At 35.6% G+C, this 19,150-nt stretch overlaps 1 protein-coding gene across 1 annotated transcript in view; it reads right to left on the bottom strand.

Annotated features, from left to right (window-relative positions):
• Nucleotides 1–19,150, bottom strand: part of Ars2 (arsenic resistance protein 2) — a 308,719-nt gene that overhangs the window by 36,663 nt on the left and 252,906 nt on the right. Inside the window, exons 16-17 of the mRNA XM_090386894.1 lie at nt 18,513–18,666; nt 16,944–17,052 (exon numbers count right to left, since the gene is read on the bottom strand). Of these exons, the coding sequence (XP_090243020.1) occupies nt 16,944–17,052; nt 18,513–18,666 (263 nt within the window). The remainder of the gene's footprint in view (nt 1–16,943; nt 17,053–18,512; nt 18,667–19,150) is intronic.

Raw genomic sequence — 19,150 nt, 5'->3', positions numbered from 1 at the left:
CAAATGTTTGTTTAGTTCTGCCTTGAATCTATTTAAGCTATCAACTTCTACAATAGATGGAAGTTTGTTCCAGCAATCAACCACCCAATGGCTAAAGGCAAACTTCTGCACATCTATCCTACAACTGTCTTTCCTCAATTTGAATTTATGCCCCCTTAGGTTCGTAATCTGAGCAAGCAGAAGAATTTAGTGTGCTCAACCCATTCAATACCTTATACACCTCAATCAGATCACCTCAAAGGTGCCTAGTCTCCAGACACTGTAATTTGCAGAAATTTAGCCTTTCTGTGTAAAAGCAACCCATTGTTCCATTCACTAATCTTGTTGCCCTTCTCTGTATACAGTACTCAAGGTATGGCCTGACCACTGCCTTACACAAGAGGATAATCACCTCCTTATCCCTGCTAGAAAAATTCCTGTATATCATTGACAAGACACCATGGGCTATTCTTGCAGACCGTCTGCACTGTTCAGAAAACTTCATATCTGGCTGCACAATTGTTGTTGTTGTTCGGTTTGTTAGTGCATCAGCAGCTATAATGCACTGATTTCTGACTAGTATATCTTTCTTGTTGGTTTTGATTCTGATAACAGTTCAGACAAGGTGATATTTATCAATTGATTTTAGAAAAACAAAAACGTCATCCATATCCTGACGATCTCCTAGAACATTCTGTAGTGTTAATTGATTGCAATTTTTGAAAAGTAAGGAGAAAGCAGTTTTTCGTTCTCTTAGATATAGTGGGCACTCTATAACGACATGATTTACACTGAGTGGGCATGAACATTTACTGCATTGTGCCGCATCTTCCTTTCTTAATAGATAACTGTGACTGAGGTACATGTGACCAATGTGCAGTCGTGCTAGTACAGTTTCTTCTTTTCTACTTCCCCTCAGACTGGACTGCCACTGTTTGGGTTCTCTCTTTATTTCAAAAAGTTTATTATTTGTTTCTTTTTCCCATATACGTTTCCACTGTTCTTTAGAGGTCTGCTGTATAATGCATTTACAGTCAACATAAGGTGTTCTGAAATTGGGTAAGATCGGATTTGAAGCATTTTTGGCGGCTAAATCTGCGTGTTCATTTTCTGGGATTCCAGAGTGTCCAGGAAGCCTGCACAATTACCCCCAGGTGCTTTTCATTCTCTACCACTGTCAGGGTGATCACAGAAAATGTACCTTATCAGAAACTCACAAGACAGATACACTGTGGCTGCCCCCAGGGCTCGGTCCTGGGGCCGACCTTATGGAACATGGTGATGGATGAATTTCTATGCCTTGACCTCGGGGAGGTTCGTTCATAAACCTTTGTTGATGACCTCATCCTGATGGTGGCTGCAAATTCCAGGGCCCAGCTTGAGACCTTGGCAAACCATGCACTCCAAATCCTCCAGGACAATACTCTGTACTCTGTCAGTGTAGTACCACACAGTTGATACATTACTCTGGGGTTACTGCTTCCCATATACAATACTTTATGCTTGTCAATGTTAAACTTCAGTTGCCACCTCTCAAGCCCATCTGCTCAACTTATAATAATGAATAAATAAAAAAAAAATCATAAAATCTGATTAGATACCTTCTGAAGCTTCTGACAGTCTTTCTCAATAACAGTATTTTTACCACTAAATAAAAGCCAGATTTACCTCTCCTTTCTGTCATACTATTATAGTTGAAAACTTTATCGGTTTTTAACAGAGCTTAAAATTTTCACTTTATTTATTCATTATATTTAATGTATTTTGTATATTTTATTGTACACTTTCATTATACACCACCCTAACCTCAATATTTGCAAACTTACTATTTGTTATTCACGAATTTTCTTTGAATACTTTTGAGAATGAACTCTTTGATAATGAAATTCATCTTCTGTGTGCAGATGTTGGAAGCTTTCAATTGGGCTACAACTATCTCATGCTGTGTCACGTTAGCATGCATCTCACTATTCAAATGACAACATCTCACAAGATAAAAATTTTATTTTTGGAAATTTACATGAATGAAATTTAACTATACCCAGTTAGGATTCAAAATTATAAAATAGCTAATGCTATTTAGCTGTACTGAAATTATAAGACATTGGGAGGACTGCTGATATTAAAATGACACCACATTTTCACTATTGCTACAATGTTTGCATTTGATAACTCAATCAGTACTTCAAATTCATTAAATTTATTTACAATGCTCCTAGCATTAGTGTACATGCAAGTATACATGTGCATGTTCTTACTCTTAGTTACTCTAACAGCCCATGTATTCATTTGTTCCATGATGACCCACAGCAAGCAGGGCCTGAAGTCACAGACACCTTGCTTTCCAGGCTGCTGCATGTACCAATAGTAGCAGTGCAAGAATCACTTTTGCCTCTGCCTGTGGCTCTAGTTAAGCTATTATCGTGTATTTCAACCCAAGCTATCAGTTTTCTGACCCACATATCCCTGCCTTGATAGCATCAGCAAATGTTCTTGTATCCCTTCTGTTTAAGTGTATCCCATCCCTATGAAAACAATCTCTCCTGTAAACAGGCACAGACCCCGCTTAGAAAAATTCTACCCCACGAGCCTTACACAATCTCTTCATGGCTGAATTGATTTACAAGGATCTCAATATATACTCCCTTCTATCGTGTCTGGGCAGAATTGCAGATACTTTCAAATTCAATTCTAATTCGCGACTTACTACTTGTATTCTGCTCTACAATGTCATCAACATTTGCCCCTGGCAGACACTCCCTGGCCTCATTCCACCTATCCTTTTTTCACAATATATTTCCCATTTCTCCCCCTGACAACAGAGTTACTGAAAACAACTAGCTCCTGTAGGACCAGCACGTCCCACCTTGGAGATTGCTGTTCTGTTGTCTGATGCACAAAGTGTGAGCTCTGACATTGAGTTGGGCAGCTGAGAGCTTGATGGGACTTCCATTTTAATTCCTTTGAGGGCATCTACCCTAGTCTTCAAACTCTCATAAATGCCCATCAGAATGCTGAGTTAGCATCTAATTTCTTCACACTCCCTGCACCTAGCACACAATGATATCTATCCCCCTTGGCTGGATCATGTCTCATTTCAGAAAGTCTGCAACCATTTCACAAGTTGCACATTTTGTTAGGCTGCAATACATTGGAGAATCACTTCCTTCAGTTCTCCCCTGAGCCACAACACTCTCACTACTGTGTGCCCATTGCTTTGCTGTGCTAGTCCGGGGCATGATTTCTATTTAAATACAATTTAATTGATTAACAATGAAAAATTAATAAATTTAATTGATTAATTTACAATACTACACTAAGCTAATAGGTTCCTAAATGCAGTGATACATAATTACGCTATCAAATATGTTATACCTAATGCTATCAAGTTCAATATATACGTTACCCTATATTGTTACGACCACAGTGTTATATTAGTTATATCCTAAGTAAAAATCCTTAGCTAAACACAAAAAGATATATGCCCGACAAGTGATTAGAACTACACGCTACTTATTTATTAATTAAAATGCTTGGTACTATCATGAAGTACTGTTAATGTTATACAAGAATTTTGCCAGCAAGAACAAAGAGGAGATTACTCCCAATGCACAAGGCAATGCTTAGCCCACATCTGGAATACTTAATACAGGTTTGGAAAAAATCTCATTTCAGGAAGGATGTAGATCTGTTAGAAAGGGTGCAGTACAACCAACAAGATTAACTGGGGTCAGAAAAGGATAATTCTTACGTAGAAAGACTGGGATTCTGTAAATTGCAGTCTCTAGAAACTAGGCACCTAATTAAAGTGTACTTAAAAGGGCTAAGTAAACTAAATTCTATGCATCTTTATCCTTTCTAAGATGAAACGCACAAGGGGGGGCATATATTTAAATCACCTTCAAATCACAAATGCTCCTAACAATCCCTACACACACACACAGCTCTACCACAAGAGAGTCTAACACAGATGTGACCCTCTCCACTACATCCAAGGCAAAAAAAGACCTGCCAATGGAAGGTCCATACCCTACAGATGACAAGTGAATACAGAATAATCATCTACAGTTTTTCAGCAAGAAATAAGATTTGATTCGTCCATCAAGACAGACCTTCCTGTGGATGAAGGCACTTGGCAATCTGTCTGAATTTTCCATCCATGTTGCTATAGATAAAGTGATGAAACAAAAGTGCACACCTTTAAATAGCATTTCTTGGTGGACTAATATAATTAAGACTCAGTTGTGCAGGGAATGTGCAACAAGTTCCAGAGACGACAAAGAGTTGTTGTTATTTAGGAGCATTAGCAACTAAGGTCATATTGCTCCGGGGATATGCGGTGGTCATTCCCTGACCTTTCTGCATCCTCCGTATTTGGTGGTTACGGGCTCGAACCCCGGTCTAATCAAGAAGCATGTACTACGCACTGCTGCTCCTGCCCACCTGGCTACAGAGGCGCCCAGAGAGAGAGAGAGAGAGAGAGAGAGAGACGACAAAGACATGCTCCTGTGGCTGAACTGAATGCTATTAAGAAGCAGTACACAGCCATTAGGACTCAGTACAGGTAGTCCTAGGTTTGCAAAGGGGTTCCATTTCTGAAGGAACTGTCACAAAAAAAAAAAAAAAAAAAAAAAAAAAAAGGTGTAAAATGAACCTAACTATATAGTCCATTCCGGTTATTTGGGACACATCGGGACTAGTGCATTTTGGCCTGATTAAGCGGCTGCCCCAATTATCCGAAGTTTCACATAAATAGTTAAAATAGTTAAAAATACAATGTAACCCCCCCCCTTTTTACAATTGGTTCACTGTACAATCAAATCACATTACCACGAACTCAACATAGTAAAGTACCGTTCACTATACGATGTGCAGTAAGCGCCGGTCATTGTGATCACATTTGTGAATTGAATTTTAATTCTATTAAACAGCGATTCTAATTAGCGAAAATAGGAGGAATATTATCCACAGGCTGTAAAAGCAAAGATATGTTAAGCACAAATTTACCCTTTATTACCTTACCAATTAAAAAATTAAATGATAATGTGAAAATCGAAATAATTAATAGGTACATACGAACTAGTTGACATTTCTGTTCACTGACATTTGTGGGCGGGGAGAGGTTAAAATTTAAAACAGTAAAAAGATAAGCAATCAATAACAAAGAACACAGCACAAACAAATTGCAAGTAACACAATACGCGCAAGTGAGAACCGAGTAACGAGTTACAAAGCTTTAAAAACAGGAATGAAGAGAAGATCTTAAATCATATAAAAATTAATTTTTATATAATTTAAGATTTCATGGAAGTGTAAACACATTTCACCATAATAACCCACAGAATTCCAGCTGTCGGTATTACTGCAAATTCAGTAATATCGAGTTTACTGTACGTTTATGATAGACTTCACTAATAGAAAAGCCCAATAAACAGGTGACTGCTAATTGTTTTTATTGTTTTATGGTTGTGACCTTCAGAATTTCGACCGAACCACGTGGTACTGTCGGAGACAATCGTAGGGTAATCTCCAGTGCAGCGGTCTCCTGCCCCGATTAAACGGCATGCTGTCCCAATTAAGCGAAGTAAACCCTGGCTATCTGTTTCTGTTTTTTAAGATTTGCCCCAAATAAACGGCTGCCCCGATTAACTGGTGGCCCAAATAACCGGAATCCACTGTATAATGTAATTCAATGAATTACATTCCAGGCCCCTCTCAAAATTGACATAAGTAATATAATATTACTATATTTAAAGCTCTGAAATGAATGTTATGACAGTATTTTTATGAATATAAATCAATTAACTGCAATACAGTAAACTAAACTAAATTTAATTAAACAAAAAAAATTTACTTAGATATGTTTCGAGCCCAGACTGAAAGTTTTCGTAAGCACCACTGTAAGGCCCCCTGTATTGATTGTCCTTTTTTTGAAGAAAGAATGCAGGGTTGACTGTCGAGATTTCCTCATTCTTTCTTTGAGAATCTGAGGATAAGGGCCAATGGATGCAATTACGCTCCTTTTCATTTTCACACTTCACTCCCTGTCATAGTTGATCTCATGGAGCTCACCAGTGAGGGTCTTGATGGTTGAAAGGATTCATTGTAGATTGCTTGTACTCATAGATTTTAGAGGTGGCTCTTCCTCTTTTTTCTTTCTCCTCCTTATGTTGGCTTAGTTCTTTAGTCAATTCTTCCAAGTCTTTATTGGAAAGCTGCTGTCCACGGCTATCCAACAACTCTGTTACATCTTCAGATGTAACCTTGTCCAATCCCACCTCTTGCACCAGTCTGTTAACGTCTTTAAGAATGTTCTCCACTGGCTCTAATCCTGTGAAGTCATGCATAAATTGTGGGAGAAGTTTGTGCCACACTCCATTCAAACAGTTCACTGACACTTCCTTCCAAGCAGAGTTGATGTTATTAATACTCTTTAAAATGTGAAATGAGAGCTAATAATCCTTTTAGTTTTTAAAATTCTTTGAAATAGTTTTGTCTGACCTGTCCAAAACTCTCCAAATAGTATTAATTACACTGATAGGTGCAATATGGCCTAAGCAGCCATTGCACCCAAAAAATCCAAGTACTACAACAACAACCAAAACTCTCAGCATTTCCATGAAGGGTTGGCGGGGGTTCCTGTTACTCCCTGGTCGGTTGCAAAACTGAAGTGGTGTTTGGTGGCATGTACACAACACTGACACCCAGAGATGTCCTGACTTTAGGAAGGTTTGCAGAATGGTCAAGGGTATTGTCCAGGAGAAGAGCCTTGGCTGGTAACTCATTTATGTACCAATACAAAAAGATTTCTTGTGTCACCCATGCTCTCCTGTTTGATTTCCAGTAGACTGGCAACATGGCTTTGATTAGGCCCTTGAGAGCACGTGGTGTCTGTGAATGGTATACCAACACTGGTTTTAATTTTCAAGTGCCAGAGACATTTGTGCCCAGCAGAAGCGTTATCCTGTCTTTTGTAGTCTCGAAACCTGGTGCAGACTGCTCTTCATGGGCAATGAAGGTTCATGATGGCAATTTCTTCCAATAAAGCCTGGTCTCATCAACATTAAAAATGAGATCAGGAAGATAATTATCCTGCAGCACTTACTTTGAGATTTAAATCATGAGCCATCCTTTGCTACCTAAAAATGTCTCATAACACCCTCTTTTTTCTTAAGGTCTTCAAAAATTGACTACCTTATCAGTAATAACAGTTGAGTCAATGGAATGTTTTTTTTTGATTTAAGTCATCCACCCACAATGACAATAACTTCTACATTTTTTCTAAAAGTTTACTTCTGCTGTAACTCACTTGTGTTGCACTTACTGTCATAGTATGTTGCATTGACTGTTTTATTTTATCTGCATTTTTCATTATGGTACTCACAGTTGATGGGGCAATTTCATACTTCTACGCACATTAGGATGTGTCTGACCATCTTCCATTCTACGAACTACCTCCATTTTTTTTCCAACGTGATAGATCTACGTGACTTTTTAGCAACATTTTCACATTCACTTGGCTTTACTGCACTTCTCTTAGTGACATAGTGGCACCTATTTTATTAATTTAATCAACAATTTTTAAGACAAACTCACAAATCGACACTGTAGAATAATGGCCCAACAGAGTGTTCTCTTATCTCTGGCCTCTTCATCCAATTGGCTTAGATGGTAAATGGGGATCCAGTGGTGTGCTGGTAAATTTTTAACAATCCCCCGAAAGAATGAATTCCATTACAGTATCAAAAACATCCGCTTCAATTTGCCTGGGCCGCTTCTTCTTAGTTATGTTGAATTGTTGAGAATTCTAGAATTGCCGTGAACCTGATAAGGTTCAGAAGAAGTGGCCCAGGCAATATTAAGAAGATGTTTGTTGGAAATAATATTGCTGTAAAATTAATAGCAGAGATAATCCCTACATAGGCTGCCATGTAAGGAAGGGGGTGGGAGAAAGGAAACACAAAGGACGCTGAAATAAGTGCACACCAGCTGAATTTTCTGTGTCACCTTCTTATTGCCAAATGCCACTAGCCATTGTGGACTAAAGTGTGTGCCACTCTATAGCCATTGTCAGTTTAATTGTCACAAAATTCTTGAAAACATAACAATCAGCTCGCAAGAGTAGGCTACAGCACACCATTGGGTGTGTCAGATGACAGTTGTCATCTGATTCACTGTGCTGTTTCTTTACATCATATCCAGTATTCATAGTTGCACATTTTTAAATTTTTTTTTGATATTGTCCTTCTGATTTCAAAACCGTCATTATTGTGAATTGTTGTACCTGTATTCCAATTTAACTGGTAAAGGGGGAAAAAAAAAAAAAAAAAAAACTTTGGCAGAATCTATTAAGGTTTTCCACAACTTTTAACAACCTTATGTGGTTTCTGAACAACATCATTTTTCACTGATGGATAACCCCTGCAGGCTCCTAACTTCTAAGGAGCGGAATAATGCAGACAGTAAAGTTTTCCCTTCATGTGTGAAATTTCTTTAGCATCATCTTGCCCATTGTGCACAATTATGGACAAGCGACCACTCAGTGAACTCTCTTCTTCACTGTTCTGCTTGATCCTCATGTGGGGTGGTCTCATACTTTCTTCCCCCTCTATATTATATCTTTGCCCACCTTCCAACTCTCTCTCTCTCTCTGCATCTTCCCACATATTACCAAGCATTTTTCTCCATATACAACATATGGCTGGATTGTAGGTAGTCCCATCAAAGGTAATATAGTAGTAGCAGGCTTTATTAGAGATGGGAACCAGAGGACTTCTTTGTATAACTTCTCCCGAGTTGCTAAGTGGCCAGTCAGACAATATATACAACACAACAAAGCACTATACACAGTACCCAAAACAACATACACAAATGGCTTTGCTAATTGGGCTTCTACACAATGAAATAATGGGGGAACCCTAGGCTCTGATCAGTCAAAGGACACAATAATAATAATAATAATAAAAAAAATAGTCCTTTACCTTCAATACTGCTACTATTTGGCTTTATCAATATTCATTTCTTAATATTTATATACAGTTGTTTAGATTCTTAATTTATAATTAAGTTATATATAATATTAATTAAATTACATATAATATATATAATTTAATATAATTATATATAAATGACAATTATATATACAATAGACTGTAAAATGGAAGGGTGAAACCTCCACAGTCAGGGAAAATAAGCAAAAATTACCAAAATACAAAGGAAAAAAGATACAAAGATTGCATTGTTGGATGCACCAAAAGACTGCATTTATATCAACTGCATAATAGTGTTGGCAGTCTCTATGCAATCTTTAATTACCAAAGGAACCCAAACACAAAATAAAACAAAACTAAAATTTTTAAAAAATACTACAGTAAGCCCCCACTATTCGCGGGGGTTACGTTCCTGAGAAATGCTGTGAATACCGAAAACGCGAATACTGAGTTATGGCTTCCATAGTAATAAAGGGGTCCCGTTCCAAAGTATGAAATATATAAGAAAAACTAGTCTAAAATTTTGTCTATGCATGTATCATATGTACCTTCATAATATGACTATGCACATAGTGAAATGCAAGCATATGGCATCCAAATGAAAATAAGAAACAATTTAATATTAAATGTAATATTTATTAGAAATTTCGAACAAATCTTTCAAACCAGCGCCTTTCCTAGGAAAAAAAAAAAAAAAAAAACTTATCCTGCCAGTGCTATCACCAGTTTCGCTAAAGTGTTGATAAAAGAGTTTTGCCTTTTCACGAATGATGAGTGAACTTAACGGAATTTTATTTTGAGTTCGGTCTTCTATCCACAGATTTAAAGCCTTTTCCATTTTTTCTAATTTAACATCACGAGTTACAGAGCAAATTTTTGAAGCAACTAGAGCAAATCCGCCGTAGTGTCCGCGTTTTCACGGACACTACGGCAGATTTTTTGATTGATCGTACCGTTGAGTCGTTGATTTTATAATGTTTTGCCACTGAGGAGACACTTTCACCTTTAGAAATTTTGTCTATTAACTCAATTTTATTCGCTAATGTCATCACCTTCTTTGATATTTTCACATTTCTCTTGTTATTCGTAGCCATATTTTTGTACGGGTTAGAAAGAACTTGTCCACAATAAAGTCACTTTCGTCCGTTAACACACTCGAAAAAGTCTGTTTTACACTGCAAAACGGTAGATTTATCACTTTTATAAGCATATCAATTTATAAATTGATAAATTTATTCAATTTATAAGCATATAAATTAAAAGCAAACGACAAAAACTTCCATTGCAAGCGCATAACACATACTGAACAAGGATTAGTGAAAAACATCCACGCTGGCGATTTTGTCACCCCTCTCCCCCTACCCACTGAGCACTGTTTTGACCGGGAAAGATAATTTTAGCCACGCCCATGTTTTTTTATGGCGGATAATATTCACGGCACTTTAAAATTCACATTTTTTTAGGTTTCATTTTATATTAAATCAGTGATCGCGAATACAGATAGACTCCAGAAATTGAGTTAGCCAAAGCAATGTGCAAATATGCAAAATAAACTTGAAGAAATTATAATAACAAGAAGGAACATAAACTTGAGGTGTATATTCTTCCTCTTGCTCAGAATAATCACCTGAGAGGGCATAAATTCAAATTGAGGAAAGACAGTTGTAGGATAGATGTGCGGAAGTTTGCCTTTAGCCAGTGGGTAATTGATTGGTGGATCACACTTCCGTCTTTTGTTGTGGAAGTTAAATGCATAAATAAATTTAAGGCTGAGCTGGACAGGTATTTGGAACGAACAGAGGGGCAAAATGGGAGTGGGGATTTTTTTTTTTTGTTGGCTGATGCTGCATAAGCTTGCTTTCTTGCATCGTATGCCTCTACTAATGCTAATAAATAATGAAAATATAGTTCATAACTTAAAAACTGAAAAACAAAAGAACTTTTGGTAATTTTTGCATATTTTCTATGTCTACGACAGAGTGTTTCACCCTTCCATTCTACAGTCTAGTTTAAATTGTTTGTTTTGGGATATGGTTGCTTTAGTGCCCTCCCAGGCATAACTTTATTACCATTTACTAATCCATTGTGCTTATTCATACATTTACATTATAATATAATATTGTAACATTTTCTTTAGTTGCTTTAGAGCAATGAAATGTTTACTTAAGGCGATATGGTAGTTCTGCATGTTCAGTTATTCCTGCATATCTTTGTTTAATTTTAGTTTATTTTTAATACAAAGGATATAAACCACATTATATTTAATTCAGCATTCATTTATTATTCATATGTTCATTCATTTCAGTCCATTCTGTGTCTAGATTCTACTGGTAATTATGGATTACATAGGGACACCCTTCAATGCTTCCTATCATACAGATGACAAATATGCAATTTTCTGGAGCATACTAGGACTGATTCTGCTCGATTATAAGATTTTTATACCTTTCCTTTCCTTTCTTCTTTTGGGAACTTTCACTTATTTTCCATGTCCACATTGAGTATTTCACTCTCATTTTTTGGCATATTAGCATTAATGTAAAGTACCGACTGTCTTCACCATGTTTACCTCCATGTAACGACTTGACTTGGGTTAATTTACAATAAATTTTATATTTGGCTCTTTTAGAATAATTTCTTCTGTCCTCCCAAATTTCATTACAACTTGATCAGCAATTATTAAACCAGAAATCTGGCAATTATTATTTCATTTTCTCTCACCCATAGCACATAGGCTATCCATATATTATAGTTAAAGCAGTGGATATATGTTGCCATGCAGAGAAATGAAACATTAGTTTATACATACAAGTTGTTGTTTTTTGCTTATTTTTTTGTTATCAGTTTACTAAATACATAAGTCATGAATTATTACTATTTTCTTATAAATTCACAGCAGAAATGTTAAAGAGTGTTATATTTTAATTGATATTAAACTCCAGGAAGAAATAAGAAAACCACATTACAAAAGTACTAACAGTAAATTATGATTGTATACTGTCAAAAACTTGTTTAATTTAATAAACCATGCGTGAAATACATGTTGCATTTCACACAGTTGATTTGGTATTACGAAACATGGAGTGAATATCACACTGAGAAGTATATGTAGTGAAAAGAAAGAAAAAAAGAAAACAATTACGTTTATATTTTATTAATTAATCAATTATTAATTAAGTAGTAACAAGTTAATTAGTTATGTACTTTTTACATCCATTAATCACAAAAAAAAAAAAAAAAAAAAATCTACTGCATCTGAAATGTAACTCACTGTATACATTGACAACTTGTATAGTTTGTTTGCTTTGGGAATGGCTGCTTTAGCACCTTACCAGACATAACTTTATTCATTATTTGATTCACTAATCAAAATAGCTATTCGCTAATCCATTGTAGATAGTTATACATTTATGAATTTCACATATAGTATGTACAGAACTTCAATTATCCGTCAGGGTACGGGACAGAGACCATAATGGATAATAAAATATGTACGTTAAAAATATTATACATACAACAGACTGGATCATCTAACTTGTTTATTTTATTACATAATACATAACCTAATTAAATTTAATTAAACTTTAATTATTATTATTTATTTTCTACCAGGTCATCAAAAAATCATAGTACAGATATCTACATATATGCCTATTTTTAATATTTTGACTTATACTGGTCTAGCAATGTTATAAAAAATTTAAAAGAAAACAATATTACATAATTAAATTTCTTTTATAAAACAGTCAGTCAGTTTCTTTTGTTTCATTACCCCTCAAGCTTTTTGGGAGGCAATGTTATGAATTTTACGCAAAAGTAACACTTGCGTAACATCTGCTTCTTCTTGTACCTCGAACCACTCAAAGCACTTTGACAATATAGTTTCAGCTTCACAGTGGTTAATTATGTTTGTTGTTCCATCAGCAGGGGGTGCCTTCATAGCCAGGTGGGCAGGAGCGGCAGTGCGTAGCACACGCTTCTTGATTAGACCGGGGTTCGAGCCCGTAACCACCAAATACGGAGGATGCGGAAAGGTCAGGGAATGACCACCGCAATCCCCGGAGCAATATGGCCTTAGTTGCTAATGCTCCTAAAAAAAACAAATAACAAACATCAGCAGCAGATTTTTCTTCTTCAGTTTCAGAATCAACCAAAATTGTCATCACTCTTTGCACAATTTCATTGTCATCTAAAATTTTGCATCCGATGTCCATTTTGTCCATATCCAGCCAATCATTTACTTCCTCCATTGAAATATTTTTAAAACCAGGAACATTCAAACATAACTGCAAAATTTCAATTTCTTTTGGAATGGTTTCTGTATTCAGTTGAATATATTTCTGGCCACAACTTATTTCAGCTTCTTTGTATTGTTTGAACTGGAACATCATTCCAGGCATCAGAAACATTGAAAATTGTATCTTTAATAGTGTAGTTTTTCCAAAACTCTATCACATCTAATTTATTTTCTGTTGAAACAAGTTTCAACATACTCCCAACCATGCCCTTGATCCATTGGTTGAATGAGAGATGTCGTGTTTGCTGGCAGAAAGTGGTATGATATTTTGCCATTATCACTTTTTAAATCACATACGTGTATGGGATGAGTAGGCACATTGTCCATAAGTAGCATTGCATATTGTGGTAAACCTTTTGATGCCAAATGTGATCTTACACATGGTACAAGTATTTTATGAAACCAATCATGAAATATATCTTGGCTCACCCATGCATTGTTTTGTGAAAAATATTTAACTGGCAAAGCATTTAAATTAATTCAGTCAATTCCGGTTAATTGGAACACATCAGGACTAGTGCATTTTGGTCCAACTAAGTGGCTACCCCAATTATCCAAAGTTTCACATAAATAATTTAAAATACAATGGACACCCGCTTTACAATTGGTTCGCTATACAATCAAATCATGTTACGATGGACTCACTATAGTAAAGTACCGTTCACTATATGATGTGTAGTAAGCACCAGTCATTGTGATCACGTTTGTGAATTCAATTTTAATTCAATTAAACAGCGATTCTAATTAGTGAAAATAGGAGGAATATTATCATTTAATTTTTTAATTGGTAAGATAATAAAGGGTAAATTTGTGTTTAATATATCTTTACTTTTATAGCCTATAAAAATTACTTTTATAGGCTATAAATGTAAAGATATATTAAGCACAGATTTACCCTTTATTATCTTACCAATTAAAAAATTAAATGATACGTGAAAATCGGAATAATTAATATGTACTGTAATATGTACATACTAACTAGTTGTCATTTCTGTTCACTGACATTTGTGGTTGGGTGTTAAAATTTAAAACAGTAAAAAGATAAGCAATCAATAACAAAGAACTCAAAGCGCACAAATTGCAAGTAACATGATATGTGCGAGTGAGAATGGAGTAACAAGTTATGAAGCTTTAAAAATAGGAATGAAGAGAAGATTCTGAAAATAAATTTTTTTATATGATTGAAGAGTCCACGGAAGTGTAAACACATTTCACCATAATAACCCACAGATCGCCAATAATTCCAGCTGTCGGTATTATTGCAAATTCAATAAGACCGAGTTTACTATCCGTTTATGATTGATTGCACTAACATAAAAGCCCAATAAACAGGTGACTGCTAATTGTTTTTATTGTTTTATGGTTGTGACCTCCTGAAATCCAACCAAACCATGTGGTATGGTCCCAGACAATCGTAGGGTAATCTCCAGTGTTGCTGTCTCCTGCCCCGATTAAACGGCATGTTGTCCCAATTAAGCGAAGTAAACCCTGGCTATTTTCTCGATTGGGTTCTGTTTTTTCAGATTTGCCCCAAATAAACAGCTGTCCCGATTAACTGATGGCCCAAATAACCGGAATCTACTGTATTTTTAAATGATCTAGGCTTTTTTTGGTTTTCCTATAACAATCAAAGGCAATTTATGACTACTGCTGACATTAGCATATACCATTATAGTGATGCAATCTTTTTGCATCTTATATCCTGGTGCCATATGTTCAGTCACTGAGGCCAGTGTCATTTGAGGTAGTGCCTTCCGGTTAAGGCCAGTCTCATTGCAGTTGTATATTTGGTCTTTAACCAACCTTTGATCAGCTACTTCCTTCTATAGCTTTTCACGATAAACAGAAATTGCTGTGCTATCTGCACTTAGCTTCTCACCTTGGACTGACAACTGTCGAATACCATGGCAAAATTTAAATTTGTCCAACCATCCGATGCTAGCCTTGAATGAAAGATCTCCGCCTAGTTTTTTATTGATTTAAATGGCTTTTTCAATTATAGGTCCCAACAATGGAATTCCTTGGCTACGTTTCTGAACAAACCATTGAAACATTGCAGTACCCAACTGTTCATTTTTAGCAAGCTTCATTGTTTTACAACTTTTAACATTACTGTCAGTGGTTTCCATTTTCGACACGTGGTTTTCAAATTTGTCTGCATCATGCTTTATATCATTTACTGTTGTTCTTCCTATTCCACAAACCGATGCTATACTTGTAGCACTTTGACCTTTTCTTAGATGATTGATTATTTCAATTTTTTTGTGATAATCCCAACACTACTTGCTTACGTTTCTCATATCAATGGGTTTACTAAATAAAAATTATTAAAATAAGAAATAAGAGGTTAAAGTACAACCACATATAGTGAGTTGTAAACAAATACTGAGTGACACATGGCACCAGTATCACAATGCATTATGGTGTAGTGGGGTTAAGTGATGGTTAAACAGAGACTGATGGATAATCAAAGTTCTACTGCACTTCGATGTTTCATGCAATTTTTGCACATGCATTCATATTGTAATAGCAACACCTACCTAATACCTTGTGGGGGCCACATTTTTCCCACAACACAGTCCATACACCTTGGTATGGACTCCACATGGTATTCTATGAGAGTGCTACTTGTGTGTTGCACAAGGTATCCAGTAATGTATGCACACTGTCAGGTGGATGTTTGTAGCATCAAATGTCTTTTTCCAGCAAGTCCCAAATGTACTCGGGGTGATGTCAAGTGAGTTGGGCAGCCATCATGGCAGGAAAAAAAATTCATTGCCATCTTCTTGAAACCAATTAGCACCTTGCTGGGCCTTGTGGCATGTTGTCTTGTTGATAGACAAGAGTTGTCTGAATACACTGTCACCATGAAGGGGTGTACTGGGTCAGCAATGATAGAAAGGCAGGTATTCATTCCCATCTAGCCATTCACTAACAGTGATAAGACCCAGGGCAAGCCACAAAAACATTCCCCAAACCATAATACCAGAGCTTCCAGCCTGCTGAACACCAACAATGCATCCAGGTGCCATGGCCTCAGGTTGCTTTCTCCAAAGGCAGACATGCCTATCAGCATGTCAGAGCTGATGGGCATGCAACAGACCAGGTGACAGATTTCCATGTGTCAGCTGTCCAAGTGTTGGTGCTAATGTGTGTACATGAGGCAGTTTCTTGTATCTTGCAGTGAGCTGGGTCACTGTGCTGCATTGCAGATGTGAAACACACAATGCTCACCATGGGCACTGAATACATGTGGCTATTCCACATGTAACTTTTGGTTGGTTGATTGTTAAACTGCTGTTAACCCAGTCATGATAGACTCCTGGCACCACAGAATAGGAGCCTTCAACCATGTTGGGTTTTGTAAAAACTGGCACCTGCACATCTTTCCCCACAGTCATTGCATGTTCAAAGTTGGAAAGATCTTGACGCTGACCTATTCTTCTTAGCAGGCTAAGAAGAATAGGTCAGCGAATAGGTCTTCTTCTTCTTCTTAGCAGGCACTCGAAAAACATTGCCACACATTCAAACTACAATCTTATATCAGCTGCTCCCAACTCTGAGCCTTCACCAGCATCGCAGAACAGTCCATTTTTATGCAAGGGGATGTTGCTAATGCAAAGTCAACAGTGTATATTTACAGAAAAAATATTATTATTAAAAAAAAAAAAGGATACATTTCAGGATCTTTTTTTCCTAATTTGATAGCATCATCTTCACTAAGCTTTATGTGTGGTTGTAAAAATGGCACAATCTTCTGTTCAAAATGACTAATATAATCATTAACTAAAAAAAAAAAAAAAAACAACAAGATCAGAATAAAGTCAAGAATATATTCTTTCAATAATTTTCATAAAATGCAAAAATTCACCATATTTTCTAGAAATTGTTTTTTTTTTTTTGTGTTTTTAAGGTTAAAGTGACAATACTTTATTATTCAAAATTGTTAGAATTCAAATCCTAAGAAGCTCAATACTGGTAATCTGAAATTCTTAGTGTGCACATTTGCAAGTTTTCATATTTAACTACAAATATCAATACGTGATTTGAAAATAAAACAATAAAATGGACAAAATGAGCATTATTAACATGTAGGTTTATAATGATTTCTGAAAATATAAACTTCAAAAAAAATTCTAAAAGCATTTCTCAATGAAATCTACATATCACATAACGAAATTAAAATTACTGTATATATGAAAATGTAGGTTGTATTACAAATTATTTGTTCATTCTTTAATCCAAAATAACACATATAAAAAGTGGAATATCCAGACTGCTTGCAGCTTCCGAAAGTATTGAAAATTCCATAGACAATGAAGCAAGGAAAATAGGAAGTGGGAGGAAGCACCCCACTGAAGAAAAGTTAATTATATTTTACTGTGCAAAGGCTACAGAAATTATTGACAGAATTGTTCCTCAATTATTTTTATGCCCTTTTACCAAGTCACAAATTTATCTAACTCACAAACTGAGATTAATACAGCAGATTCTAAAATTTTATCAGACTAGCAGATCAGTATAAAAAATAATGTCTAATGGGTCTTAGATTTTTGTATAGGTTGTGTAGTTTTATTTCAATTCAGGCATTGAAGTAATACAGAAATTATGCATAATTCTGCTCTCAATTTTCTGACTTTGGGACACTTTGTTCCCTACAGCATAATTCCAACAACCTCAAAGGTCAAAAGTTCGTTTTCCAAGTTATCTCTTGTCATGGAGAGACCAAAGGTATCTGGGTCACTGTGCTGCATTGCAGATGTGAAACACACAATGCTCACCATGGGCACTGAATACATGTGGCTATTCCACATGTAACTTTTGGTTGGTTGAATGTTCCAAGGTAGAAACTGAATGCAAAAATGCATACAATTTTGAAATTAATGCCTGCATTAAAATATAACCTTGCTAACATTAATATTCTGCTGTGAAGAGCAAATGTAATCAAGTTTACACATAAAAAAGTACATGTAACTTTTGGTATGTGTTTAATTAAAAGTTTTTCTTTCAAAAGTCCAATTTTTTTTAGGCCAAAGTCAAATCTCCACATCACAAGGAAGGACCAGAATGTTTCCAAGACAAAAACTGAATGTAGAAATGCATACAATTTTCAAATTAAAATTCTTATGTATTAACAAAATGGTCATTTGACATTTTTTAGAAGACCTCATTATTACAAAATCTGAAAATTTAGGTCCCTTGAACTTTACGTTAACATGATAAAAACAAGATAAAAATTAACTTACTCTCTTGTTGTGTAACTTTGCTGGTAGGCGGAGATCCCCGTGCATGCATTATCCCACATCGGTTGGGCATTTCATCTTCATTGGGATATTCACTGTGATTATAATAATCTACTGAGTGTACAATGCGCAAGTATAATAAGAGACGGTCTAAAACCTGTAGGGGGAAAAAAATCAAAAAAGGCTAAAATAGTTTTAATGTGATATTAATGCTATACTAAATATCAAATAAAGTGCAAGGTTTGTATTAAAAGAGTACAATTATATCAACAATACAATAAAGAAGACACAAAATTTTGTTTTGCTTTTGGAACGCATCTTTCCATTATACCAATGCATGAGAATATTGCTCTATATTTTTACGAACTATGTTTTGGGAATGCATGGCATTTATAAATAAAGAACCTATTTTATGCCTAATTTTTAATTTTCAAAAATTAATCCCAATCGAAAGATTATGATTCTTATACAATGATATACAGTGGAGTAGATCAAAAGGAAAGAACAAGTGGAGGGGTAACAATATTAATATAAATTATTATTAATATAATATAAATTAATATAAAGAATATAAAAAAGGACCATGTAGTTATTTTGGAAGATTATAATGCTCGGGTAGGGAATAAGCCAATAAAAAATAT

The sequence above is a fragment of the Mastigoproctus giganteus genome, chromosome 12 (genome assembly GCF_048544385.1).
Source record: "Mastigoproctus giganteus isolate SK-2022 chromosome 12, ASM4854438v1, whole genome shotgun sequence".
NCBI classification, from domain to species: Eukaryota; Metazoa; Arthropoda; class Arachnida; order Uropygi; family Thelyphonidae; genus Mastigoproctus; species Mastigoproctus giganteus.
This window is presented reverse-complemented; position numbering and strand designations above follow the sequence as displayed.